This window comes from Dendrobium catenatum, unplaced genomic scaffold (assembly GCF_001605985.2).
Source record: "Dendrobium catenatum unplaced genomic scaffold, ASM160598v2 fragScaff_scaffold_621, whole genome shotgun sequence".
NCBI classification, from domain to species: Eukaryota; Viridiplantae; Streptophyta; class Magnoliopsida; order Asparagales; family Orchidaceae; genus Dendrobium; species Dendrobium catenatum.
The window spans coordinates 30,223,057-30,246,528 of record NW_021319083.1 but is presented as its reverse complement, the minus strand read 5'-3'; the positions used below and the strand labels follow the sequence as shown (position 1 = coordinate 30,246,528).

The 23,472-nt window shown below is 31.8% G+C and overlaps 1 protein-coding gene across 1 annotated transcript; it reads left to right on the top strand.

Annotated features, from left to right (window-relative positions):
- Positions 1–774: 774 nt before the first annotated feature.
- Positions 775–22,180, top strand: LOC110096412 (cyclin-A2-1). The gene is made up of 12 exons (XM_028695296.1): positions 775–1,197; positions 3,430–3,801; positions 3,957–4,269; positions 4,647–4,780; positions 4,995–5,087; positions 17,769–17,902; positions 19,708–19,783; positions 19,910–19,986; positions 20,070–20,103; positions 20,465–20,614; positions 20,694–20,828; positions 21,682–22,180. The coding sequence occupies exons 2-12, from the start codon at positions 3,505–3,507 to the stop codon at positions 21,733–21,735; spliced, it is 1,497 nt and encodes a 498-aa protein (XP_028551129.1). The 5' UTR covers positions 775–1,197; positions 3,430–3,504; the 3' UTR covers positions 21,736–22,180.
- The last annotated feature ends 1,292 nt before the right edge of the window (positions 22,181–23,472 follow it).

Genomic DNA, 23,472 nt, shown 5'->3' with positions numbered 1-23,472 from the left:
AAAATGTAGGTATAATTGGTGGATGTAATATGAACTGAAAACTTTTGTATGCATAAATGCATAGACAATTGCATGTATTGATATAGATGAAAAAACATCAATGCATTTTGCACTTACAAACATAAAATTTATAAATAAATAAATGACGACCAAGTTACATCTCATGTTGAAAATATATTGTATAAACATTTTGTAAACATTTTGAGCTCAACTCACATTTATTTTATTCCCAAAAATTTAGATGGTGAATTCCTCAAAAACTTTAGACCTATTAATTTGCTCATTGGAGCTTTAAAAAATTTCACTATAAGTTCTTCCTCATTTTCTAAGGTTTTCTTCCCAAATTGGTTTATGTTTTAGTTGAATTTTTTTTTTTTTGAACTGGGGTATTTCATATTTGTCCGAGAAGATACTTGACGGAGTAACTAATCTCTCGATGGGGCTAGCAGCAATCAACTCCACAGGTGCAGAACAACACTTATTTTCTCCTCACTTAAGCAGTCGTGTCGCTCGTGAGAGAAATCCAACATGGGTTGGAGATTCCGAACCATGCTCACCCACCAACAGAGTTAAGCCCGACGGGTCTTCAGTTGATTGGAGTCCGGACGGCATCAAAACTCCATACTTAATAATTTTTGTAATTATTGATGATTTCTACTGTTTGTGGTCCTGGCCAAAGTCCAAATCTCATTTAAACTTGTCTATAGGCTAATTAATTCTCATTTAACCCAAATTAATGACCTGTTAACCCTCCATTGCCTTTTGGCGAGGGATTTGGCCATCGCTTCCTATACATAACTGCGACTTCCCCTGTTTCCTATTCGGACTCTTCGGCTTGCCTTGCCCTAGACTTCCCGCTCACTGTCATTTTCTCCGGTAGGGTTTCTTCTTCAAAAATTTGGCCTCTTCAACTTGTACTATAACGGTTCTTCTTGCCTACATCTATCTATTAATAGAATACCATAGTAGCCATTCGCATTTCGGTTCCTGTATCCTTCCTCTAATCACGTCCAGCACGATCACAATCAACATTCGTTTGGATTTCGGCATTCCCGTCCGTTTTCATTTACCAATCCCACTTACTGAACCCTTCGTATACATAACAGTCACAGTAAATGCTGGAAGACGAAGCATTTTGTATGCCCAACGACTGAATCGCAAATGTTGGCATCTTGGAAGTTCTATCGGCAGCTTCAGGTACCTATAAATACCCATAAGATTGGGGATTTCTTTCTAGGCCGTGTTGATATACGGCTTTATAGTTGTCTTCTTTGTGTTTCACGTTCGATTTGTGTTTTTAGTACTCGGTCATTTTCATTTTTTGGAAGGAATGGAAGTTTGGGTGTGGAAGGAACTTATTTTATCCATGGATGTCCTAAACCCTACAATCGCTAATTCACTTCATCATAGTAGCAGCAGCAGTAACTTCCACAAAACAAATACTCAACTTCAAAATCCAAATACTTTTTAGACACTTACACTATTATCACAATAAAAAAGTTATCAATTATACTTCCAACTCTTTTTATGTTATATTTATTCATTTCAAAATAATTTGAATTTAAGCAATAGCATCTAAATAGTACACAAATAATAATGTAATAATTAATTAGTTAATTAATTTAAATTTTTTGTAATTATAAGAACTTAACTCTTGCACAGAAAAATTTTCAAATTTGAACTACAGAAAAAAAAAATCTCTCACGTTTTCTGTGATCCATATGTCTAATGTTTTCTTAAGAGGAGCAATCATCTTCCGAATTCCTGTTTGAAAAGAAAACCTGACACCACCATCCATTAAAAAATATAAAAGTTTAGAAGAATTTGATTTAGAAGGTACCAACATACCTTCACATGAAAATTGGCCTGCTAAACTCTTATTGCTGAATAAACTTACAACATACAATCTGAAAGAAAAAATAAAGGTCAATTCTCTATTCAACTGTGTATTACAAAACTAAGAATTAAGACCTAAAAAAAAAAAGATTACAAAATGTTAATTTATATCACACAAAGTTTCCCTTTGCCAGATTTTAGAAATTTTGGTGTATAAAGCAGGACAGTTTGATGCATGGGTTATGAACTGCTTCGATTTAGAGTCCTCACTTAGCTGATTTTTTATTTGTATGTGCGTTTGGATGGCTGCACTTGAAATATTTTTCAATAAACTGTCAGAGAAAATGTTTATTTGATTAGAATAAAGATCGCCAAGAAGTATCCGAGTATGAGTAATGCTACACTTTATAAAATTTTGACAAATTTGAAACTTAGGATTTGTTTGGAATACTTTTATGTTGCTTTTAAGAAATTTTTATGCTTCATTCAAACCAATGTTTTTCACAGACAGCCACTTGTGTCTCAGAAATACCCATAGCTTCTCATTGGTGCGATTTCTTTTTTATTTTTGCAAGTTTCGTTGGGATTTATGATCTCGTAGTATTTGCTTGCCATTTTCTCTTATTTTTTGGCATTTGGAATTTGTTATGCATGCAGACGAATTTTTGTTTTTGTTTTAAGGAGATCCTGATGTTGAAGGTAATTCTGAACCTTGTTTTTGGAGGCGTTCCACTGCCTTTTTCTTCTTCGAGTATTTGATGCTTTAAATATTTTTGATGAAACTATTTTGAACCGAAGGAAACAAAGGACTTGTCAGAATTGAGATTAATTGCCACAAGTTTGAAATCTAAGGATGAGTTTATTATCTTATGAATTGATCATTGTCATTGCCCTTATGAGTGAAAATAAGGGTAAATATTTATTTCTATGTATTGTCATTGCCCTTTTGTTTCGCCTCTCCCTCTCTATCCCTTGGTTCGCCATCTCTGTCTCTCTTTATTGATTGATCTTTTTCCGCTTACTCTATCACTTCAGTATCTTTCTCAGTCAATTACAAGTACACCCAAATTACTTATACCTCTTTGCTCATTTGCTTTCTCTGTCTCCCTGTATGTTTCTCTTTCTCACTTATGCTCTCATCCTCATTTCCTTCTCTCTTGCTGCTTTAAATGCAAAACCGGCTTGCCGGTTTATTCGAACTGGCATTTGTTGGTTCATCTCTCTTTTAAGTGGGCTATCACATCTTTATTAATTTCTTGCCCTGATTTCTGGTTAGAGAGAAACAAACTCCTCTTTATAGTTTGAAATTATCCTCATTCATTTTTTTTCTTCTCATTTCAAACTCTTAATCAAGCAAAAGTAACAACTTTCTTTGTAATTCTCTTGTTTTCTCTCCAAATTTGGACTTTCAATTAGAGTATAAATATAATACAAGATAATCCTAGTGAAAATAATATTTATATCAAATATGTAAAATAAAATATATGCGAGAAATAATCCAAAAATGCTATATTGAATAATTCTGAAGTGTTCTTGAAGCATGTCTTATACTTTTAAGACTGCATATTTTTAATGTTTCATTTTTATTTTCAGTTGGAGGCGGCCCGGCAGGCATCATCCATTGAAGATTTTGTTTTTGTTATCCTTCAAGCTTAACATTGTGTCTCCATGAAGAAACAAGCTTCATCAACTTTTAGTTTTGGGAAGACCACAGGTCCGGTAACACGAGCTAAAGCTGGCACCTTAGCTTCTCATGGCAGGATATCGCTGCCTAGACCACCGCCAAAACCAGATAAAAAGCAAAGACTGATAGGAAGAAGAAAAAGAGTGAAATCTGATGAGAACGATTGTGCTGTACCTAGTGTTGCAGTTTCACAGAACAACAAAAGAGAAGTGCTTAAGGATATCTCAGATTTATGCTGTGAGAATTCTTATAGAAATTGCTTGAATGCAGCAAAAATGCAGGTAATCCATGCTTTCAATTTGTTTTTATTCTGGTAAACTTCAAATTGAGTATTTTTATACCATCATTGGTTTATCAAGCATAAGTGCTTCACTTTCATTTCCCTTTTCATATGCTCAAATGTGGATTTTGGCCTTTTTTTGATATTTCTGTTCAGATCAAGGCTTGCACGCAGCAAGTCATATCAGGACAATCTAAAGCTAGAACAATGTCTGACCAAAAAAAGCTAAAAATTTCCCCTGCCGCTTCTGCCAATAGTATGCTATCTCATGGTGATGGTAACATTGGAAAAGACAAAGAAATGCAGAATGTGAAGATTTTCAAAAGAAAAGATAATACAGATTCAATTTGCACGAAGGACAGTTTGTTCACCGTACATGTTGAAGACAATGTTAATGATCGGGGAACCTCATTTCCTGCAGCAATGGTGGAGGGAAATAGACTAGGAGAGACTTGTAAGAAAGCGAATGGTTAGCACTCTGTGGCCGGCTTATACTTCTGAAACTACTAGAATTCTAAATCCCCTTTTAAGTCAGAGCAACATTGACGTGCTAATTTTATGGTTACATTCTTGGCCTGAACAGTGAAGACATTCCTGATTTTAGTTTTCATTTGACAGTTCATAAGTCAATTGAACCCCCTTTAAATCAGAGCAACTTTGATGTTCAAATTGTTTGGTTTCATGATTGGCCTGAACATTAAAGGCATTCTTGAATTTAGTTTCAATTCGATTGTTTATAATTCAATTGATACTTATAAATGCCTAATGCACATACCATGATTGATTTTAGTTTTTTTTCTCTGTGTTTCTTCTCGTGTTAATTATTCTATGAAATTCTGACTGTAGTTGAAGGCATTCTTTCTGAGGATCATGACAGCTTAAGTTGCTCGGGAGTTCAAGACATTGACTCCGACCTTTCAAACGCTCAAATGTGCAGCCCCTATGCCAGCGTTATTCATTATAACCTTCGAACTGCAGAGGTGATCCATGTTGCTCCTTTGACTTTGATACAACAAAAAGATTAGTAACTATCATGCGATCCTTTTTATCTGGATTGAAGGCCTTTCAGTAATCAATTTATGGCTTCTTTGCTAGAGTTGATGTATGGTTTTTAAAATTTCTTGCACAATTGCACGTCTTCTCTTCAGCCCAATTGAAGATTTACTCCATGAGTTTGTTTTTTTCTATGCTCAGCTTACTCGGAATCCCTGTTCAAACTTTTTGGAAACTGTGCAGCGAGATATCACTCAGAGAATGAGAGGCATCTTAATTGACTGGCTAGTGGAGGTATTCAATAGTTTGTTTGATGAGTTCATGTTTTTTGTCAAAACTTTTTTTAATTTGCATGCATATCATTTTTAACATTCAAACACTTTATCTTCCAGTTAGAGCAGTTGACAAAAATAAATATGGCTGCACCAAGCAAAACTTCTCCTGCCTGATTTATTATAAAAAAATATAAATTTTATGCAATTTTTCTTTATTCTGGCATGTGAAATTTGTAGGAAGTGATTAACTTGCGAGCGTCGGAAATTATATTTTTAATTCATAGCATTTACATCTACAATGCTGGGATATAATTTCCACTGTTTACATGTTTTGAATGGCTTATTTGGGATGGCTGCTGTTATAGCTGTTCTAGTTGTCTTTGTCCATCTACTGCTTGCATCACTATGATATAGGGAATTACTAGGGAGAAGAAGTGAAATTGGTAGGAACCCTAGGTGTGAAGGCACCTATCTCAAAAACTTTGACTAATATGTGAAGATCAATCACTTAATATGCCCTCCAATTCCTTTATAATTATCTCTGCTAACTGAATGAACTAATAAAATCATTCAAAAATAGCCATTTTAGAATAAAATATTGGACTTAGAAATCTACCGGAACAAGTGATGGTGATAAACTCAATGATTTGTATGAAAAAGATAAAAGAGATTGCAAAGTTGATCTATAGAAGAATTTGGTAATCAAAATGGGAAAAATAGCTGGATCCTTCTGGTGGCCGACTTTAAATGCGGCTTTTTTTTTGTAGACATTGCCCCTTAACATGTCAGCAATGCAGCAATGGGGCAAAAGATGATACTTTGGTTATTTAAGAATTTTTTTGTCTAAATATTCCTTGTTTGTGCATGTGCGACAAATTGCTTGCACAATAATATGAAATAGTGATAATTTAGCTATGTTTTTTGTGTTAGGAATACTAGTAATTAGCGGTTGATGGAGATAATCAAAGGGTTTTTTTTTTTTTTGAAAAAGTGTACGCAATGCTTTAAAAGGAGAACACTAAAATTTATATGGTTCAACTTATTTAAGCCTACATCGACGAGAGAGGTGAGGGGATTCGATCACTAATAAAAAAGCCATAATTATTTATAATATAAAGATACTTGCCAGCTCTTCCCAAAATTTGAATACACCCATGTTCAATAAAGAAAAAAGCCCCAATTCTTCCAAGATAATTAAGAAAAATAAATTGTAAGAGATAAACAAAGAGGAGGATCAATCGAATACTAAAAAATTAGCTACTTTCCTCAAAAAGGCATCAACAGTTTGTTAAGATCACACTTTGAACTACTAAAAATGAGTTTTTGATTTCTTTCTCTTTATTTCACCTTCTCCCCCTCTTATCTTTCTTCCCAGTAGATTTTTAAATCCTTCACAAAAATCTTAAGATCGCTTCATGCTTGTATGCCAATTAAGCTACCATGCATCAACTTATATAACCACCTATCTAATGCAAAGCTACAAATTCTTTAAGTTTCTACGTGTGAAACTTGATACTTACCTCATTATGTGATTCATACGGGAAGATCGGGTTGATACCTAACAAATTGCTCAACCTATTTTCTAGTTTTCACACAAAAAAATCTTGAAATATGTGGTATCATATAATTCATTCTAGAAATTTAATCAATGCCTAAGAAATCCCCCCTACTCAATATTATGGCAAAATATGTATTACTCAGAGATTCCTCATCTCCAGGCCAAGTATTCTAAACTACAAAAGCCTCAAAGGGCTTCTTAGCACCTTGCAATCTTATCCTACTTAAACGTCACTTGAATTGAGTACTTATGAGAGACTTTTGTAACACAAATGTTGTTTTTATCTTTTTGCACCATCAATCCTGATCATGCACTTGCCTTTGATTTTTTTGCACTCCTAAGTAGTCGTCCCCTAGCCATGAATGCTTCAAAATTATGATCTGGCATTGGATCAGACTCTACAACACAAGATTGATTTTCTTGATCGCCTTTAAAAGTCTCCCACTTAACTTCTTCCTTTATTTATTTTGAAGCATCTCTTGTATCTTGGAAGTTAACTCTCCTTGGCTTCCTCCGAATTATGAGTCTTTTATAATGTTTTTGAATTCAATACATCAACTATTGACGTTGCACTTAAAAAAAGAAATAGATTCCATTATATTCATTGGATGCGAATATATTACGGGATTAGCACCCTTGGGTCCACCTCCCTTGAGACATGAAAAGCCACCATTGGGATATGAAAAGCCACCCTTGAGATATGAACAACCATCCTCTAGACATGAAAAAGCCACCATTGGGATATAAAAAGTCACCCTTGGAACATGAAAAGTCACACTTGGGACCCTCCACACCTTTAATTACCTACCATAGAAGGAATTTCTAAGTGGTGTATAAATAGGGCTATTTTCTTTAAGTTTACCAAGTGTTGATTGCTATTTTTTTTAGAGAGGAGTTGTTGTATTCTGGGTTCCTAGTTGCGCCTAGGTTTGGGAGAATCTATCCACCCTCCAATAGTGGATCACTTGTACCTTATGGTGTTCTAACATCTATTTCCCGTGTTTATTTCGACAATATAATTTCATATTTTAATTTTCATCTCCTACAAATCTATTCGTTGTTTTCTCGCTGTTTTTGCCTTTCAAGCTGTAACACAATACAATTTAAAGTATGCCTATAAAGCATAAGGGCTTTATCATTACTAGAGAACTTACATCTTGCAATAATGAGAGCACTTAACTGCATTATATTTTTTCCTAAATCTAACACTATCTCCAGACTATGAATAGTCACAGCATTATGTGGCCTCAACTTCACAGTGTTAGAACCTCTAGTTTTGCACATTATTGTACTTCTTATATAAACTTAGCTTCCATGACTTGTTGCTCATACTTGAAAAATATATCTAAAATAAGATACTTGTGGCTTGAACGAGTGTATAAGCCATTGTTTTTTGCATATGACTTAATCAGTCACCAAGAAACATAGTCCAATTCTCAACAATGTGCAATTACAGCTACATTGGCTAACTTCTCTTTTTAGTTGTGAACTTGTGATATGCTAGTTGCTCTTTCCACTTCAAAACATGGCAATCTAATTTATGTGACATTTTATCTTAAGATAAAAGTAAGCGATATCCTTGTAATTACTCCTATAATGATTAGAGGGGTATCATATTTTACAACTCAACTTAACTTAACTTATATATCATAACATATTATATTAAGTCGGGCATGAGATAGATTTTGTCCAAGATCTATTTGATTTTTTTTACCATTCAATTTGACAACATAGAGCCACTAAACCATTAGTATATAGAAATAAAATATAAGCCATCATCCTATATATATATATAGACACACACACACATTTGGATTATTTACATCCAAAATATATGCATACTGTAATCATGGTTTTTCAATACATTCAACAAAATATATTTATCCATATTTATAGAATAATCATCTATAACAATAAAAGTGTACTTCTAACAATAAAATCATAACGGTACTCTATTGGGGCCTTACCTTTTTCTGAAAGATATAAATATAATAAAGAATGAGCAAACGACCCAGTAGGTTACATGAAACTTACAATTGTATTCAATGCAAGAAAATGAAATAATATGCATGCTATCAATTAGTTTTGAGAGAAAACTAAACATATATTGAATAAGTAATTCTCTATGCTACATCAACTCCCCCTTATATCTCCCATCCTGCATTGGGTTTACACTACTTATATATTTAAAGTAAAGCTCGTCGACACATCCTCTTACATAGGATATCATATCTCCGTCATTTTGAATTATATAGTAGTTAGCCTTTCTTGCATGCACATATTTCGCACTATTTATAACATAGTAAACATCTGATACCGCGCTCAATATTTAACTTATTGTATCATTTCAAGTGCATATAAAATTTACATGTATAAAAATAGTGAAATTCTAAGGACAATTCAATATGCTCATTTTCACATAATAACCACAACAAATAAACTATAGTAGATATGATGTCATCCATTTTGTATAAATTTGATGCAACAAATATTTATTAAAATTTGAATTTATTTGTCTTACTCAACCTAGATAATATGTTTTAAAATACTACAATATCTGGCGAAAACTCAATATGATTATGTCAACATTTGCAGAACGAGTACAATTATTACATACTAAAATTTTCACTTTGCAAGTTTTTTAAAAATTAAGATATCACAGCTTTTGTAAGTTCTTATCAAATTAAAATATAGAAAACACAACATAAGCAAAATAACTAAAATCAGAGGCAAAGTAATGGTAGCTTATCTCCAAACGAATAATATTCCCAATTGGCCTGACCGACAAAATCGACTCTAAGCCTCAAAACCCTGACTTCTCTCTCCTCCCTCTCTTTTTCTTCAAAATTTTCCTCTTATCCTTCTCTGGTTTGGAACTGAAAATGGCTAATAGATGCTCTTGATGTGGGATTGATTTTTATAATAAGGTATGTTAAGGGTATAATTATAATTATAAGAATTAATTAATTTTAAGCTTAAAGTTTATATAAATTTTTTTATATCTTCAAATCCGGAGTTTTAAAATTATGAAAAAATATCTTTAAAATAGCTTATCAAGTCCAGAATACTCTGTTGAAATTATTTTGCTAAACAAACACCAGAGGATTTTAGAAAGCTCACATGTACTAACATGTATCAATTTCTTAAGAATTACAATTAAATAAACAATCTCTTATTTTCATATCTACGATGCCTATAAAATTATGAAAATTTTGTTATAATTGGAACATAACATTATCTATGATATAACGAATACGGTTTACAAATCCGACTTGTAACCATTTAATAAGATTATTTGTTAAAAACATGTCTTATAAAATTTTAAGGGATCATGTCTTTGTTTTGAATCAAATAGTTATTAATTTTTTTAAGACCAAAATAATTTTAAAATATATTTTAATAAGCATGTTAAAGCATCTCATCAATCAAGTTTTTATTTATATAAATATTTTTAAAAAGCATAGATGTATAAGAGTGTTATTAGGGGTGTCAAATATTGACCCCACCCGATAACCCGACCCGAATCTTATCCGAAAAATCTCGTGTTGAGCCAGGTCCCGGTAACCTGGCGGGTCGTGTATTGGTCTGAATTTTTGATCCGTTTATTAAGCCAAGTTGGATTTGGGTCAGCTGAATTGAACTTGGGTCAATTCCGGGTTCATCCCGAACCTGACTCAAATACCCATTTTGACACCCCTAAGTGTTATGGTTGTTTCATGGTTAGAATTGAATATATGAGTATTACACCATGCTTATTAGATCTCCCCCTAAGCTATTGTAAACCTTTAGCTAGTTAATCATCTCTCTCAAGCTTCACAATCACCACCTTAAAAAAAAAGAATTTTTGAAAACCCGATAAGCTTATTGTATCATGTTTATATATCATGATATCTCTAAAATACTTATAAGATAAAGAGCTCCATAGAAACAAAGCTTAATCTTTATCATTAAAGTTATATCGATATGTTTGTATCAAATAATGGAATTAAATTCATTTAGATAGTGATTTATAATGAGTAATGTCTACATGCACTCAAGACCACATCCTATCATAGTACATCACTTGTTGTTCCATTATCATTCCATTGCTTAAACGAATATTGTTATAATTACTAATTAGGGGTGTAAATGAGCCGAACTGGCTTGAATTCAACTCATTAATGATCTCTCGAGTCGAGCTTGTTGAGTTACGAGCTCGAGCATAAAGTCTAGCTCGAAAACAAAACGATATCGAGTTTGATAAAACTTGGCTAGTTGACTCATAAGCAGGCTTCTTTTTATTAAATAAAATTTAAAAAAATTATATTTGGTATTAAAAATGAATAAAAGTTGTACATTCGAGTTGTCGTTTTGAAAAACTAGGTCATTTGAAAGAAGTTGTGGAAGTTGTGTAAGTACAACTCATATCATTTCTTTATTATTGTAGGTTTTATGTCATTTCTTTATTAAAGATGTTGCCAAGCCGGTTCGAATTCGACTCATTAACAAGCTCTCGAGTCAAGCTTATTGAGTTACGAGCTTGAGCATAAAGTCGAGCTCGAAAACATAACGAGCTCGAGTTTGATAAAGCTTGATAAAGCTCTAGTTGGTGCAAAAATGAATAAAAGCTTTACATTTGAGTTGTCGTTTTGAAAAACTAGGTCATTTGAAAGAAATTTTGAAAGTTGTGTAAGTACAACTCATATCATTTCTTTATTAGTGTAGGTCTTATGTCATTTCTTTATTAAAGATGTTGCCAACATTTCCTACAACATTTTTTTATTTGCAAAATTGAGTTACACACCTAGTCAATCCTTTATGGTCCTCCACCGAGCTCCATTCGTGACTTTCGTGAGAACGACTTCCGCCTTGGTGAGCTACTGCTGAAATGATTCTCTAGCGGGCTTTTCCAATTGTGGGGTTTAGAATGTAAAGGTTACGACTGAACTATCCCGTATTACAAAACTATTATAGACCTTTTCGCTTACAGAAGAAGGCAGATGGGAGAGCAGATGGAATTATGCATATGATTATCCATGAAAAATAGCAGCTTTCACCTACACATCTCGATGTATAATAATATGCATAACTCAATATTCACGAGATTTCACTCATTCAATACATCAGCTCAAATGAGATTTATTTGATATAGGTGTCGGTTTCCCACGGGCGCAAGCCCCCGTGATTAATTACATGTTAGGTGTCGACCAAAAAATATTCTCTATTAAGGATGTTATTTTTAATATCTTCTTAGTTTGGTTCACAAAGTTGGTTGCTATATTCTATTCCGAAGAGGATAAGCTCTTCTCTTTATCTTTAGCGATGATTTGATTTTTTAAAATATATGAATATTTGATTAAAAATTTAAGTTTAGAAGATCAAAGATTAATTTACCTGGGAGAAATGAAATTCAAAATTTATCAGGAGTTAGAAAAGACACACTGAAGGGTGTACAATTTAGGCTTATGTTTGTCTGGAGTAAGCTGCCAACTAAGTTCTTAACACAATCAGTCGCCTTGTGAATGCAAGAAAAGATGGTTCTATCCTAAGAAATCAATAATATTTAATTCAGAGAGTTAAATCAAAATATTAAGTAAATCTATCTAGCGCCACGCATGATGACGCATGAAGCAGATGCATAAAGAAAATATTTTATTCATTTATTTGGAAGTTAAATATAACCCAGAGTCTGTAAGAAAGTAAGGTTGCTAGGCTTCACCGCAACAAACCTATTTTTCTACTTCTATAAGTGAAATTTGTTTAAATGTGATTACTTATCATCTTTTGACTCCAACTATGCTATAGAAATCCAAAAGAGAACGCCCTCCTAAGAAGAAGGAATTATCTTTTGAAGTCCCTACGCGTATATATAAGAAACCACCTTTAACCTTTTACAACTCTTTGAATTTGTATAACTCGATCTAAATATACAATCATGACACTTTACTTTCTATTTTGTATCTTTTTGTTCAAGCATCTTAGGTGCATTTTACTTTGATATTTTACTTGAATAGTAATGTTATGATGTATGTATGTAGACAGAGTGCATTGTGAGTAAGGTTTATAAAATGCATGCATAATATCTAGAGTACATAAAGTAAACACACATATCAAGGATATCCTCTAGGAAAAGGCACTCACATCACACCAAAACACACTAACGCTCTAACATAGAACTAGAACCAGTGGCCCTAGTAAACAATCTAAATTGAAACTTTATTAAATACCCATAAATCCAATGTTATTATGCCCTCCAAATGAATCAAACATAATGCATAAGGGCCTTTTAATCAAATTTTTAACATTTAATTATGAATTCATTTAATTATATCAAATTGAATTATATTAATGATGCAATCTTATTTCATTTGAGATGATTAAAATTAGATCATTATTAATGGATTTCTATTTACTTTATTTAAAATTTTAATGTTTTATTTGGTTTTATCTAATGCTTAATTAATGTGATATAATCATTTAAGTTTAATTATTTAATTTTATTTTAGAATTTTATTAATTTTATTTTGCCTATTTAATTTAATTCATTTAGGTTATATTGTTAATTTATTTAATTTAAATCAATTAATAATTTTTATTTATTAGAGTGTGATAAATTGAGTTTGTTTATGTTTAATTATTCTTTTAATTAATACATTTAGTTTTTTATATACATTATGATTCATGACAATCAAAGGAAAAATATCTAAATATGAGGAGGTAAATCATTACTACGCATTCATAGATTTATCATTAACGAATAAAATCCTATTCACTAGCGGGACAGTGCGTTTAGAAAATGAAATTCAGGGCTTTTGCATGAACTTATGGTTAGGGGGGGGGATCAGAATTCATTTCACCGTTGCAAGTCAAAGGTGCACCAACCTTGGTATCTCCATTTGGAAAAGATGGAGGCAACTGAATATTATGTCTTGTTTTCCAAGTAGCTCCAATTCCAAGTCTCAAGTCCTAGATGAGAAAAGTGAAGGGTTGCGTTAGGTTGTCGACAACCAGCATAAAACTTAATGAATAATCATGACATGAATCATTTAATACATTTTGTTAATGCTAGGGCATTCCCTGGAAGCGACGCACTGTATAGCCTAAATACAACGATAAGTGTGCAAGGGCCGCTGCACTGACTCCCGGGTCCAGTGTTTAATAAATAATTCCTACATCGTGGGTGGATGTAGCCAAAGAAGTTAGTTCATGAAACTAAATTAGGATAGGAACTTGGAATAGAGATTCCTTTACATGCAAATTAATGGAATTAATAAATATTATGATTCATAGGAAGATAAACATTTTATGCAGTTAGGAAATTAAATGGGTTGGAGAGAAGGCTAAGAAGATTAATAGTTTAGGATTTAAACTATGGTATTTTAATTTGAGTGATATTAAAAATGATGTAGCTGTGATTATAGATAAGAGTTTGAAGGATAATGTTGTCAAAATTAACATAATTGAAGATAAAATTATAGCTTAAAATATTGTTGTTGATGCTAAAATTATTAATATTATAAGCGTTTATGCTCCTTAAATAGTTTTGGATATGAGTTCAAAATTAAAATTTTAGAATAACTTAGAAAAATTAATACAAAAGATACCATTTGAAGAAAAAAAATTATTGGAGGAGATTTAAATGGACATTGTGGTAGAGAGATAAATAACTTTGGAGCGACTAATAAATGTGGTAAGATCATATTAGATTTTTTTTAGCTTATGATTTTGTAAATGTTAATATCTTATTTAAAAAAAGAGGTGAGCATCTCATCACTTATAAGAATGGATATATTAAAACTCAGATTGATTATTTTATTGTAAGAAAAATAGATCATTTATGTTGCAAAAATTGTAAAGTTATTCCAAGTGAAAGTTTATGTGCTCAGCATCACTTATTAGTTTTTGAATTTAAGATAAAGGAGTAGAAAATAACAAATAAAGTAAAATGTTGTTCTAGGATTAGAATAGGACATTTTAAGAATATTAATAAAAATATTTTTAAGAGTAAGATGCTAGATCTTAAAATTGTGTATGTGCATGAATAAGCTAATATTATGTGGGAAAAAGTAACTAGTGATATTAAGAATGTTGCAAAAAAATGTGCTTGGATTATCAAAGGGAAAAGCTACTAATAGTAAAAATAGTTGGTGGCAAAATTAAAAAGTTTTACAACAACAACATTAAGCCTTTGTCCCACTAAGTGGGGTCGGCTACATGAATCCTTTTTCGCCATTTTTTCCGGTTAAAAGTCAAATTCTCATTTAAATCTAGTAAAGAAAGAATTTAAAAAAAATAAGAAGAATTGTTATAAAAATTTGTTTAGATGTAAAAATTCTGATAATTGGAAAGATAAAAGATGCCCATATAGAGTGTAAGAAAGCAATATGCGATGTAAAGATTTTAGCTTTTAATGATTTATATAAATGATTAAATACTGAGGGTGAAAGATATATGTATAAGTTAGTCAAACACAAAGATAAGCATAGTAAGGATTTAGTTTAAGTGAAGTGTATTTAGGATAAAAATCAAAAAGTGCTTTTATTAGAAAGAAGATATTCAACAAAGGTGAATGAGGTATTTTTATAAACTCTTCAATGAAGATTATGAGAAGGCGGTTGATTTTAATGACTTTAGCATCCTAAATGATGCATAATATTGAAAGTCTTGAAATGAAATAAATCTAAATAAAATTACTTATGATATGAATTGAAATGTTCATGCATATTGTTGTAATTTAGAAACATATTTACTCGCATAGTTGTAGCTTACTTTCAGTTGCTATAATATTTTCAAGTATAATTTAATATAATCAAAATGAGTATAAGATGTGAAAATGTGTACCTTATACGTGACTCACCAAATGAAAGGTATCTAATTCATTTTAAATTAATTTATATTTTTTTGAAGTTTTAGTTGCTCTTTCAGATTATTGAAATGGATTTAGCAAATAAAAATTTAAATCATCGTCTAACCTATGTTCCTGCCTCGTTAATTCGAGTCACCAGGACGGGTCGTGACAAAAGCGATATTAGAGCCTAAAGAGTATCTTAGGAATGTGAATCGTAATGAAAGAGCCATATGAATGATTTATGAACTTAATTGTGAAGAATTTAAATATTATTATATTAAGATATTTTAAATTTAATATTACAAAATATATATAATACAAGTCTCCTTTTAAAATACCTATATTTTCTCCCAAATTATATATTCTTGTTAATTAAATTCATAATAATTAACATATAAATATTAAGTTTATTCATTTTCTAAATGCATACATATATTAACAATTTTAGAAAAATAATAAAAGTTTACCTTCTTCCTTTTCTCCAAACCTTAAACCACACGCACACTGTTCCTTCCCGTTGAAATCGCTTCCTCCTTGTAGCTTGCTTGTAAGCCTCTCTTCCTTTCTCCCTTTCTTTATTTCTTTTTTTTTTTCCCTTACTTCCCTTATTCCTCTCAGTCAACCTTCTCTTGCTCAAAGACTTTTCTATTCGTGGGGTGAAATAGGAGCGAGACAAAATTATCAAACATAAGGAGTCGTCGTTTTTCATTTTCAAATGCACTATTTCGCACATTAGCATGAACGAACCGTCGCTTGTGCTTGCCTAAGCTCGCGATCTCGCTCACGCCTGCCCAATTTATTGAAATGGTCCGGTTTAGCTGAACCGGACCAACCGGTTCTTACAGCTCTACCAAGCAATTAATGAAAAGTTTTTCATGCTTCTCTCCTCGTAACTTTTTCCATGTCGCAGTTAAGCCATTATTCGATGGTTGTATATTTTCTATCGATTTAATTGGCATACTGTTTTTCATACAAAGCATGTAGAGTCTTTGATTTGAATAGAGTTTATTGGAGAGGCTTTTGGCCCTGTGTAATTACTTAAACTATCCAACTTAAGCCACAAACCTGTTATAGTTGTTTTTTTTTCTGAACTAAATACTACGTATCTTGGTTCTCCATGGCTATAAATCTTTGAGCCATTAACCTTCTTGATCTTGAAAACTTTATGATCATTTTATGCCTTAAAATCCCCTACTTTGGTACTAGTTGTTAGGGGAAGAGTATGCCTAATTCTATGTTATGGATGCAGCAGCATAAGAGCAAGAACGATGAATCACAAACTAATTATAAAATGATCAAACAAAAAAAAAGAACACAAACTTTTTTGGCTTAGCTTTTCATGGGAGAGGAGAGAGGATTTGATCTATTAACTAAGTAGCCATATTCATGTTTTATAATAAAAGGTCACTCACCAGCTCTTCCGGAAACATATGTACGATCTTGCTCAATAAATAAAAAAGAGGCTTCAAGTCACTCAAGACGAGTAAAAGAATATAACTAAGATACAAAAAAAAATCTAAAATTGATATTGGTTTGTAGTGATGAGACTTTCACCTCTTGAAATTGATATTGCTTGTGATTTCCTTGTCTTTTTTTTTTTCCTTCCCCACTCTTTTTTTTCCTCATATCCTTCATAAAAAATTCAAAATTATCTCATACTTTCATGGGAATTAAGCTTTCATATATCAAATCATATAGTCATCAACACAGGGCAAAGCTACCTAACTTTTATAAAATCATCTAATTATTTTTAAGGAGAAAAGTATCAAAATGATCCCTTAACTTTTTATGAAGGATCAAAATGATCACAACTATATTAAATGGTCATTTTTGTCCCTCAAGTACTTAAAAAGGAATCCTTTTTAAAGAGTTAAGTGATCAAAAGTATTTTAATACAGTTTGAGACTAATTTGATTTTTCATAAAGAGTCAATGGATCATTTTGATCCTTTTCTTTAACTTTTAAAGCTTTCCCTCAAGGAGCTTGGTGCTTACCTCATCAGGCGATCCATGAATACTTAATCAATACTTAACACATTAGCTAACCCTTTTTCAGATTTTAGCAAAGAAGCCTGAACCTTTCCTCGCCATTTAATTCATGTTATATATTGAGTCAATAACTAAGAATTTGTTGTGTAATGATCAAAGACATCATTTTTTTTAACTAACATCAGTTTTCTATTTTTTTTGTGTAAATAATACTTATTACTGATCTATTATTTGCTCTGTATACTTAAACTGTACGATTCACGAATGCTAACCTTGTTTACTTTTCCTGTGTCGGGAAATTGCTGATACTCTATTTTTCGTTTTCAGGTTGCTGAGGAGTATAGGCTTGTTCCCGATACACTTTATCTTACTGTTTCTGTCATTGATTGCTTTCTTTCTCAAAACTATATCGAAAGGCAAAGGTTGCAGCTTCTTGGTATAACATGCATGCTGATTGCATCGTAAGGTTCCTTGTATAATTTAATGTACTCGTTTGTTTTATGTTTTTCGAAGATATTAGGTGTTGATGCCTCAAAGTTGCCTTACGTTACCTTAAGCTATCTGGAATTGCCGCTTTTATATTCATTTCATTAAAAAGCTATGTGAAACTTAACTTATTTATAGTTGAGAGGCCTTAATTTAAGATTAAATTTTCATCTAGGTTTTGTCCAATACCTTTTGGCTTCTTTGAATTTTGGTAATATTGGCCATTAAAGGCCTATTGCCAGGCAGCTTTGGGATGAAATTCCATATTCGCTTGCCACTAGATACTTGCTTAATACTGCCCACAACTCCAAATTTACACCTTATTCAAGAACAAGAAATAGACATATGTTACTGCAGTTGCGGTTCATCTCCTATCTACCATGTCAATTTATTATAAAGATATATTTTATTTTTGTAATTTAACCAAGAAATAGCTTGAAGTTAATTATTTATATCAATAATTCCATCGACTTCGTAGAAGTTAGAATAATTATAACTTTTATCGTAGAATATTTTAGGTGTTTGCATATAATTATTGATAGTTAAAAAAAAAAGGAAAATGACAAATGGTTCCTTGACTCTTTATCAAAGATCAAAATGATCCCCAACTTTATTAAAGAACTATTTTGGTCTCTCAAGTCTTTAAAAATGAATCAAAATAGTCCCACATGGTGGGAGTATTTTGGTTTATTTTTAAGGAGTTGAGGGACCAAAGTGATTCTTTAATATAGTTGGGGATCATTTTGATCTTTCATAAAGAGTCAAGGGATTTGTTTAGTCAATTATTTTTCATTATAATTAACAAAAAAGGGGATCATTTTAGTCATTTTCTCTAAAAAAAAATCATCCGAAAACAAATAGTGAAAGTACAAATTCAATCAAATCAAAACTAGAAATTTATTGTAACGTCTGAAACTGATTTTTAAAACTTCTGTTTATTAAAAAAATTAAAACTTCTGTTTAAGTTTTATAGTTGAGTCTGTTTTAGGCTTTCTTTATACTTTCAGCATTTGAATTTTAGTGGTTCCTCCATGTCATTCTATAGGCAATAAAATGTGCACTGCATCAGCACGTGCTGAAGGCCTCTCTTAATATGAATCTATAGTTGCATTGTCTTTTTTAAGAATATAAAACATTATTTGGTTAACTTTGGAAAATATGAAATCATTTTCTAGCAAATTCAACTGAGAATGATTATGTAGATTATTTTTAACACATGGTTAAAAATTCCTTGTTAATTTTTAATATTATTCCTGCTTTAAAATGAAACGAATATTCTTATCAAGATGCACTTTGTTATGTTAAACAATTTTTTTGCGTTGGTGCTTCATGCAAACCAATGGGGTTTTTGGGTTAAATTTACTTGATTAAAATAAGTAAATGAAATCTAAATGCAGATTAGCTTCAGATTAAATGCATCTTTTTTCAATCTCTCCACCTTAATTTTCATTTTCCGTTTCTTACCAGTTTGCCAGTATCTGTGACAGTAAGATTGAATCTGTAGCTTGAATCACATAATTCTTCTTGAATTTATGTGATTTCTAATGCATTCTTCATTTCCTTTTGTTCTTTTCATTATAAAAATATGCATATTGCATTCCGAAAGTTTTCTTGTTGGATGCTCGCCTAATAATCAATATTGATTTTTCTTTTGGCATCGACCCTGATTTCTATGAACATTGTCAATTTTAATTTAAAATTTTTTTACTTCATTTTTATTATGTTATTTGTGCAGAGTGGAGACTTTGACGTCAATTTCTTCTATTTTTGTCTTATGCAGAAAATATGAAGAAATTTGTGCTCCTCGAGTTGAGGAATTTTGCTTTATTACAGATAACACCTACACCAAAGAAGATGTATGCTTATCTTGTTCCTTTCAGAACGATATTGCAATTTAACCGAGAAATTTTATCATAGTATGAAGAATGAAAAGAGAAAAATTCAATAATACCATAATCATCGGCCAACTTTTTCACTTGTAGGTACTTAAAATGGAGATTCAAGTACTCGACTATTTGGAATTTAGACTGTCTTTCCCTACAATAAAAACATTTTTAAGGTTTGTTTCAGAACTAAGTTTATGCTAGATTCATGAAGGTTCATACTTCATACTTTAATATCATAATTCTATTATACTTGCAGGAGATTCCTCAGAGCTGCGCAGTCAACTTACAAGGTAGATTTATTTTAATTCCACAATTTAATATATGTTTCGTTTTTTTCACCCATGAACATATAAAACGAATGCAATTAACTAAATACATCTCAAAAAGATGAAAAACGAATGCAAGTGAACTACTTTTTATTTCAAACGTGAAAATATGACTAGTCTTTGAGCCCCACATCAATATGGTCACTTCTATAATGATGTTGACTTGCGGAATATTATGCTAATCTTACAAAGCATTTATTAGACTTGTTTTGATAGCCACTTATAGTGTTATTCTTTTTATGCATAAACATAAGTGATTTTGTTACCTTTCTTTTAAATAAATTTAATGAAAAAACGACTCAGTTTTTTCTTTTCCAATTTACAGGTTCCTTCACTTACTCTAGGATATGCGGCAAATTTCTTGGCTGAGTTGACATTGGTGGAATATAGCTTCTTAGAGTTTCTTCCTTCAGTTATAGCTGCATCTGCTGTATTCCTTGCCAGATGGACATTGGATCAGTCTGATCACCCTTGGGTATATACACACGTTTGTCTTTGCTCATTTCTTTTTTAATATGTGCCTACTGCTTATTATAGTTATTACTTCTACTTAGAATCGTACCCTTGAGTATTACACCTCATACAAAGCTTCAGATCTTCAACATGTAGTGCTGGCTATGCAAGCTTTGCAGCAAAATTGCTCTAATTCCTTCCTCAGTGCCATACGTGACAAGTACTTGCAAGAAAAAGTACGTTAAAGTCTCTCTTATATAATTACTGTTCTTGTGAAATTTGTATTTTACATCCAACTTTCTCTCTCTCTCCCTCTCTCCCTCTCTCTTTATATATATAGGGAGGCTCTAGTTCTATCATGCTATCTATTAGATTATGATCATAAAGTTCATCACAATTGATTTTACTTGTATGGAGTAATGCTACACTCCCCCACCTAATATGCTCAGAAAACTTTTGACGTGTTGGTATTAATATATGGAGAGGAATGAAAATTAACAGCCAATGTGATTGTATATTGCACAAATTATTGTTTTCACCAACTCAATGTACCAAAATCTTGGGCTAATGGGTGGGATAGTGTAGCATTATCTCTTGAATGCCTTTCCTCAGTTCCTAACAAATTGTACTAATGAATTGAACATGCTATTGAATATTTGAATATACGTTAAACATTAGAGCCGTGGCCTAGCGATCTAGAGTTTTTCCCTCCACCACGTCGGTCTGAAGTCGACCAACGTCGGTCTGAACAATTTTTTGCTGGGAAAGTCAAGAGTGTCAAAGCATAAATTGATACAAGTAGGATTCGGTCGCAGGATCTTAACAACTTTTAAAATCTTTAACGAGCTAACAAGCTGAACACAGCTCACCTTAGCCTGTTGGTTGAGAGTTTAGGCTTCCAACTAAGAGGTCATGGGTTCGAGTCTTTGTGTATGCGTTATGTGTATGAATTTGTCTTAAATGACCTAAATGTCCCGAAAAAAAAAAGGTTAACTAGCTGATGTTGTCGTAGTTGATTTCCATAAAAATGTACATTTTCTAATTTTCTATGACTGAATGCTTAAGATAAGGATTTATTTCTGTTTGCAGTATGGGCGAGTGGCCGATCGAGTATCCCCCGAGTTGCCATCCTCGATCTTCTGATGCTTTTATATTGTTTGTGTTGCCATCGAACTGACACCGCAGCAGAATTGAAGTTGCACACATCCACTTACCTTTTTCCCTTTTTTGTTCAAAAATTTCATATTTTTCTGCAATTGTTAAGGTTGCAGCCCCCACTGAATAGCCTTTCTTTGCCACTAATGTGTATTACACGACCTAATGTGAAAAGATGAATAGGGCTTTTAGCTCAGGTGAATCCTCAACTCCTAATGGAAGTCACAAGACATGCTTCAAAGCAGGAATCATCGGCTTGATGAACATAGAACAGAATGTAACAAAAGATTGCCTGTTTAAGCTTTGTTAAAAAACTTGTTATGGTAGTTTTTAGCTATGAAATGCCAAACGGGAAGATGGAATTATTATTAGCATTTGATTCTGGTTGCTTGTTAGAAAATTCTTTTGGTAAAGATTGAGAGTTGTGCTTTAATTTGTACAAAGATGTTTGCTTTCTCATGTAAAGAGAAAAAGAGTTTGTTTAGGATAGTTTTTCCTTAGTTTTTATTTTCAGATCACAATCTGGTCAATTTTTAGCATATAATTCATATAAAGATTTGGTTAGAAAATATTAGAAACTATCTTTATTTATTAGATTTAAATGAGAATCTGACTCCTAATAGGACATAATGGAAAAAAATGATTCATGTAGTTGATCTCATGTAATGGGATAAAGATTGGATGTTGTATTATAATTTATAAAATTTTGTAACATAGAATAGCTTTTCATATTGAGCCCATCAACTTATATTTTAGTGATGTAGATATGTTTCATGTTTTTTCAAATCGGGATTTTGCAGTTCTATTTTCATTATTTTAAAGAAGTTATATAGTAACTTTAGATACCAAATTTTTTTCTTTTAGTAGTTCCAAAATTGATTTTATGAATAGTTGCAATTGTCTTAGGCTTCGTTTGGTTTATTTGCCGTTTCAATTTCAAAAACTTCACTATGAGAAATGGAGTTTTTGAAACAGAAAAGCTAATATATAATGCTTCTCAAATCGGAAGAGAAATGGAGTATTATAAAAAGTTTGTCTTACATTCAAACATCTACATCAACTGATTTCTCCGTTTCAAATTGAAAAACGAAGGAGAAACGGGAACCAAACGAACCCTTTAAACAGAACATTAAGAAAAGAGATTGAGATTTGTAATAGTTTGATTCGTAAGTCTACGTTCACTAGTAGAGTAAGCATGAACAAATATCCTACTATAGTTTTGTTTGGGATTTTTTTTTTTTTTTACTGTTTTTTAAAATAAGTTTTAGTATAAAATTTTAATTATGTATTAAAAATTATTTTAAGAAATAATAAGAAAATCAATTTCAAACCAAATCAAAATCTATAAGTCATAATCCCCTCATTTGAATTTCACTTGTAGGTGCTTATCTTAATTGGACTAAATGACCCGTCAAAAAAGAAGTGAGGAATACTTTAATTTACAGGCTTGTAATGATAGTGAGTTAGGCTTCGTTTGGGACAGCTTTTTTATTGTTTTTTTAAAACGGAGTTGTAGCATAAATATTTTAATTTTTGTACTAAAACTTATTTTCAGAAGCAATAAAAAAGTCGTCCCAAACAAAGCGTTAGCATATCATGGTGATGTTGTAAATTAGGTCATGGAGGGCTTTAATGACAGACGGGTGATAATAAGACATAAGTAATGGTACTATAACTGGCAAGTGGCAAATTATATGCAAAAATTTGACGACAACAACAACGACC

Excerpts from the sequence above, each read along its gene's own strand:
- LOC110096412 (XM_028695296.1), top strand. The coding sequence starts at position 3,505 with ATGAAGAAACAAGCTTCATCAACTTTTAGTTTTGGGAAGACCACAGGT. Across the intron at positions 20,615-20,693 it reads ATCAGTCTGATCACCCTTGG|AATCGTACCCTTGAGTATTA; the intron begins GTATATACACAC and ends ACTTCTACTTAG. Across the intron at positions 20,829-21,681 it reads ACAAGTACTTGCAAGAAAAA|TATGGGCGAGTGGCCGATCG; the intron begins GTACGTTAAAGT and ends TTCTGTTTGCAG.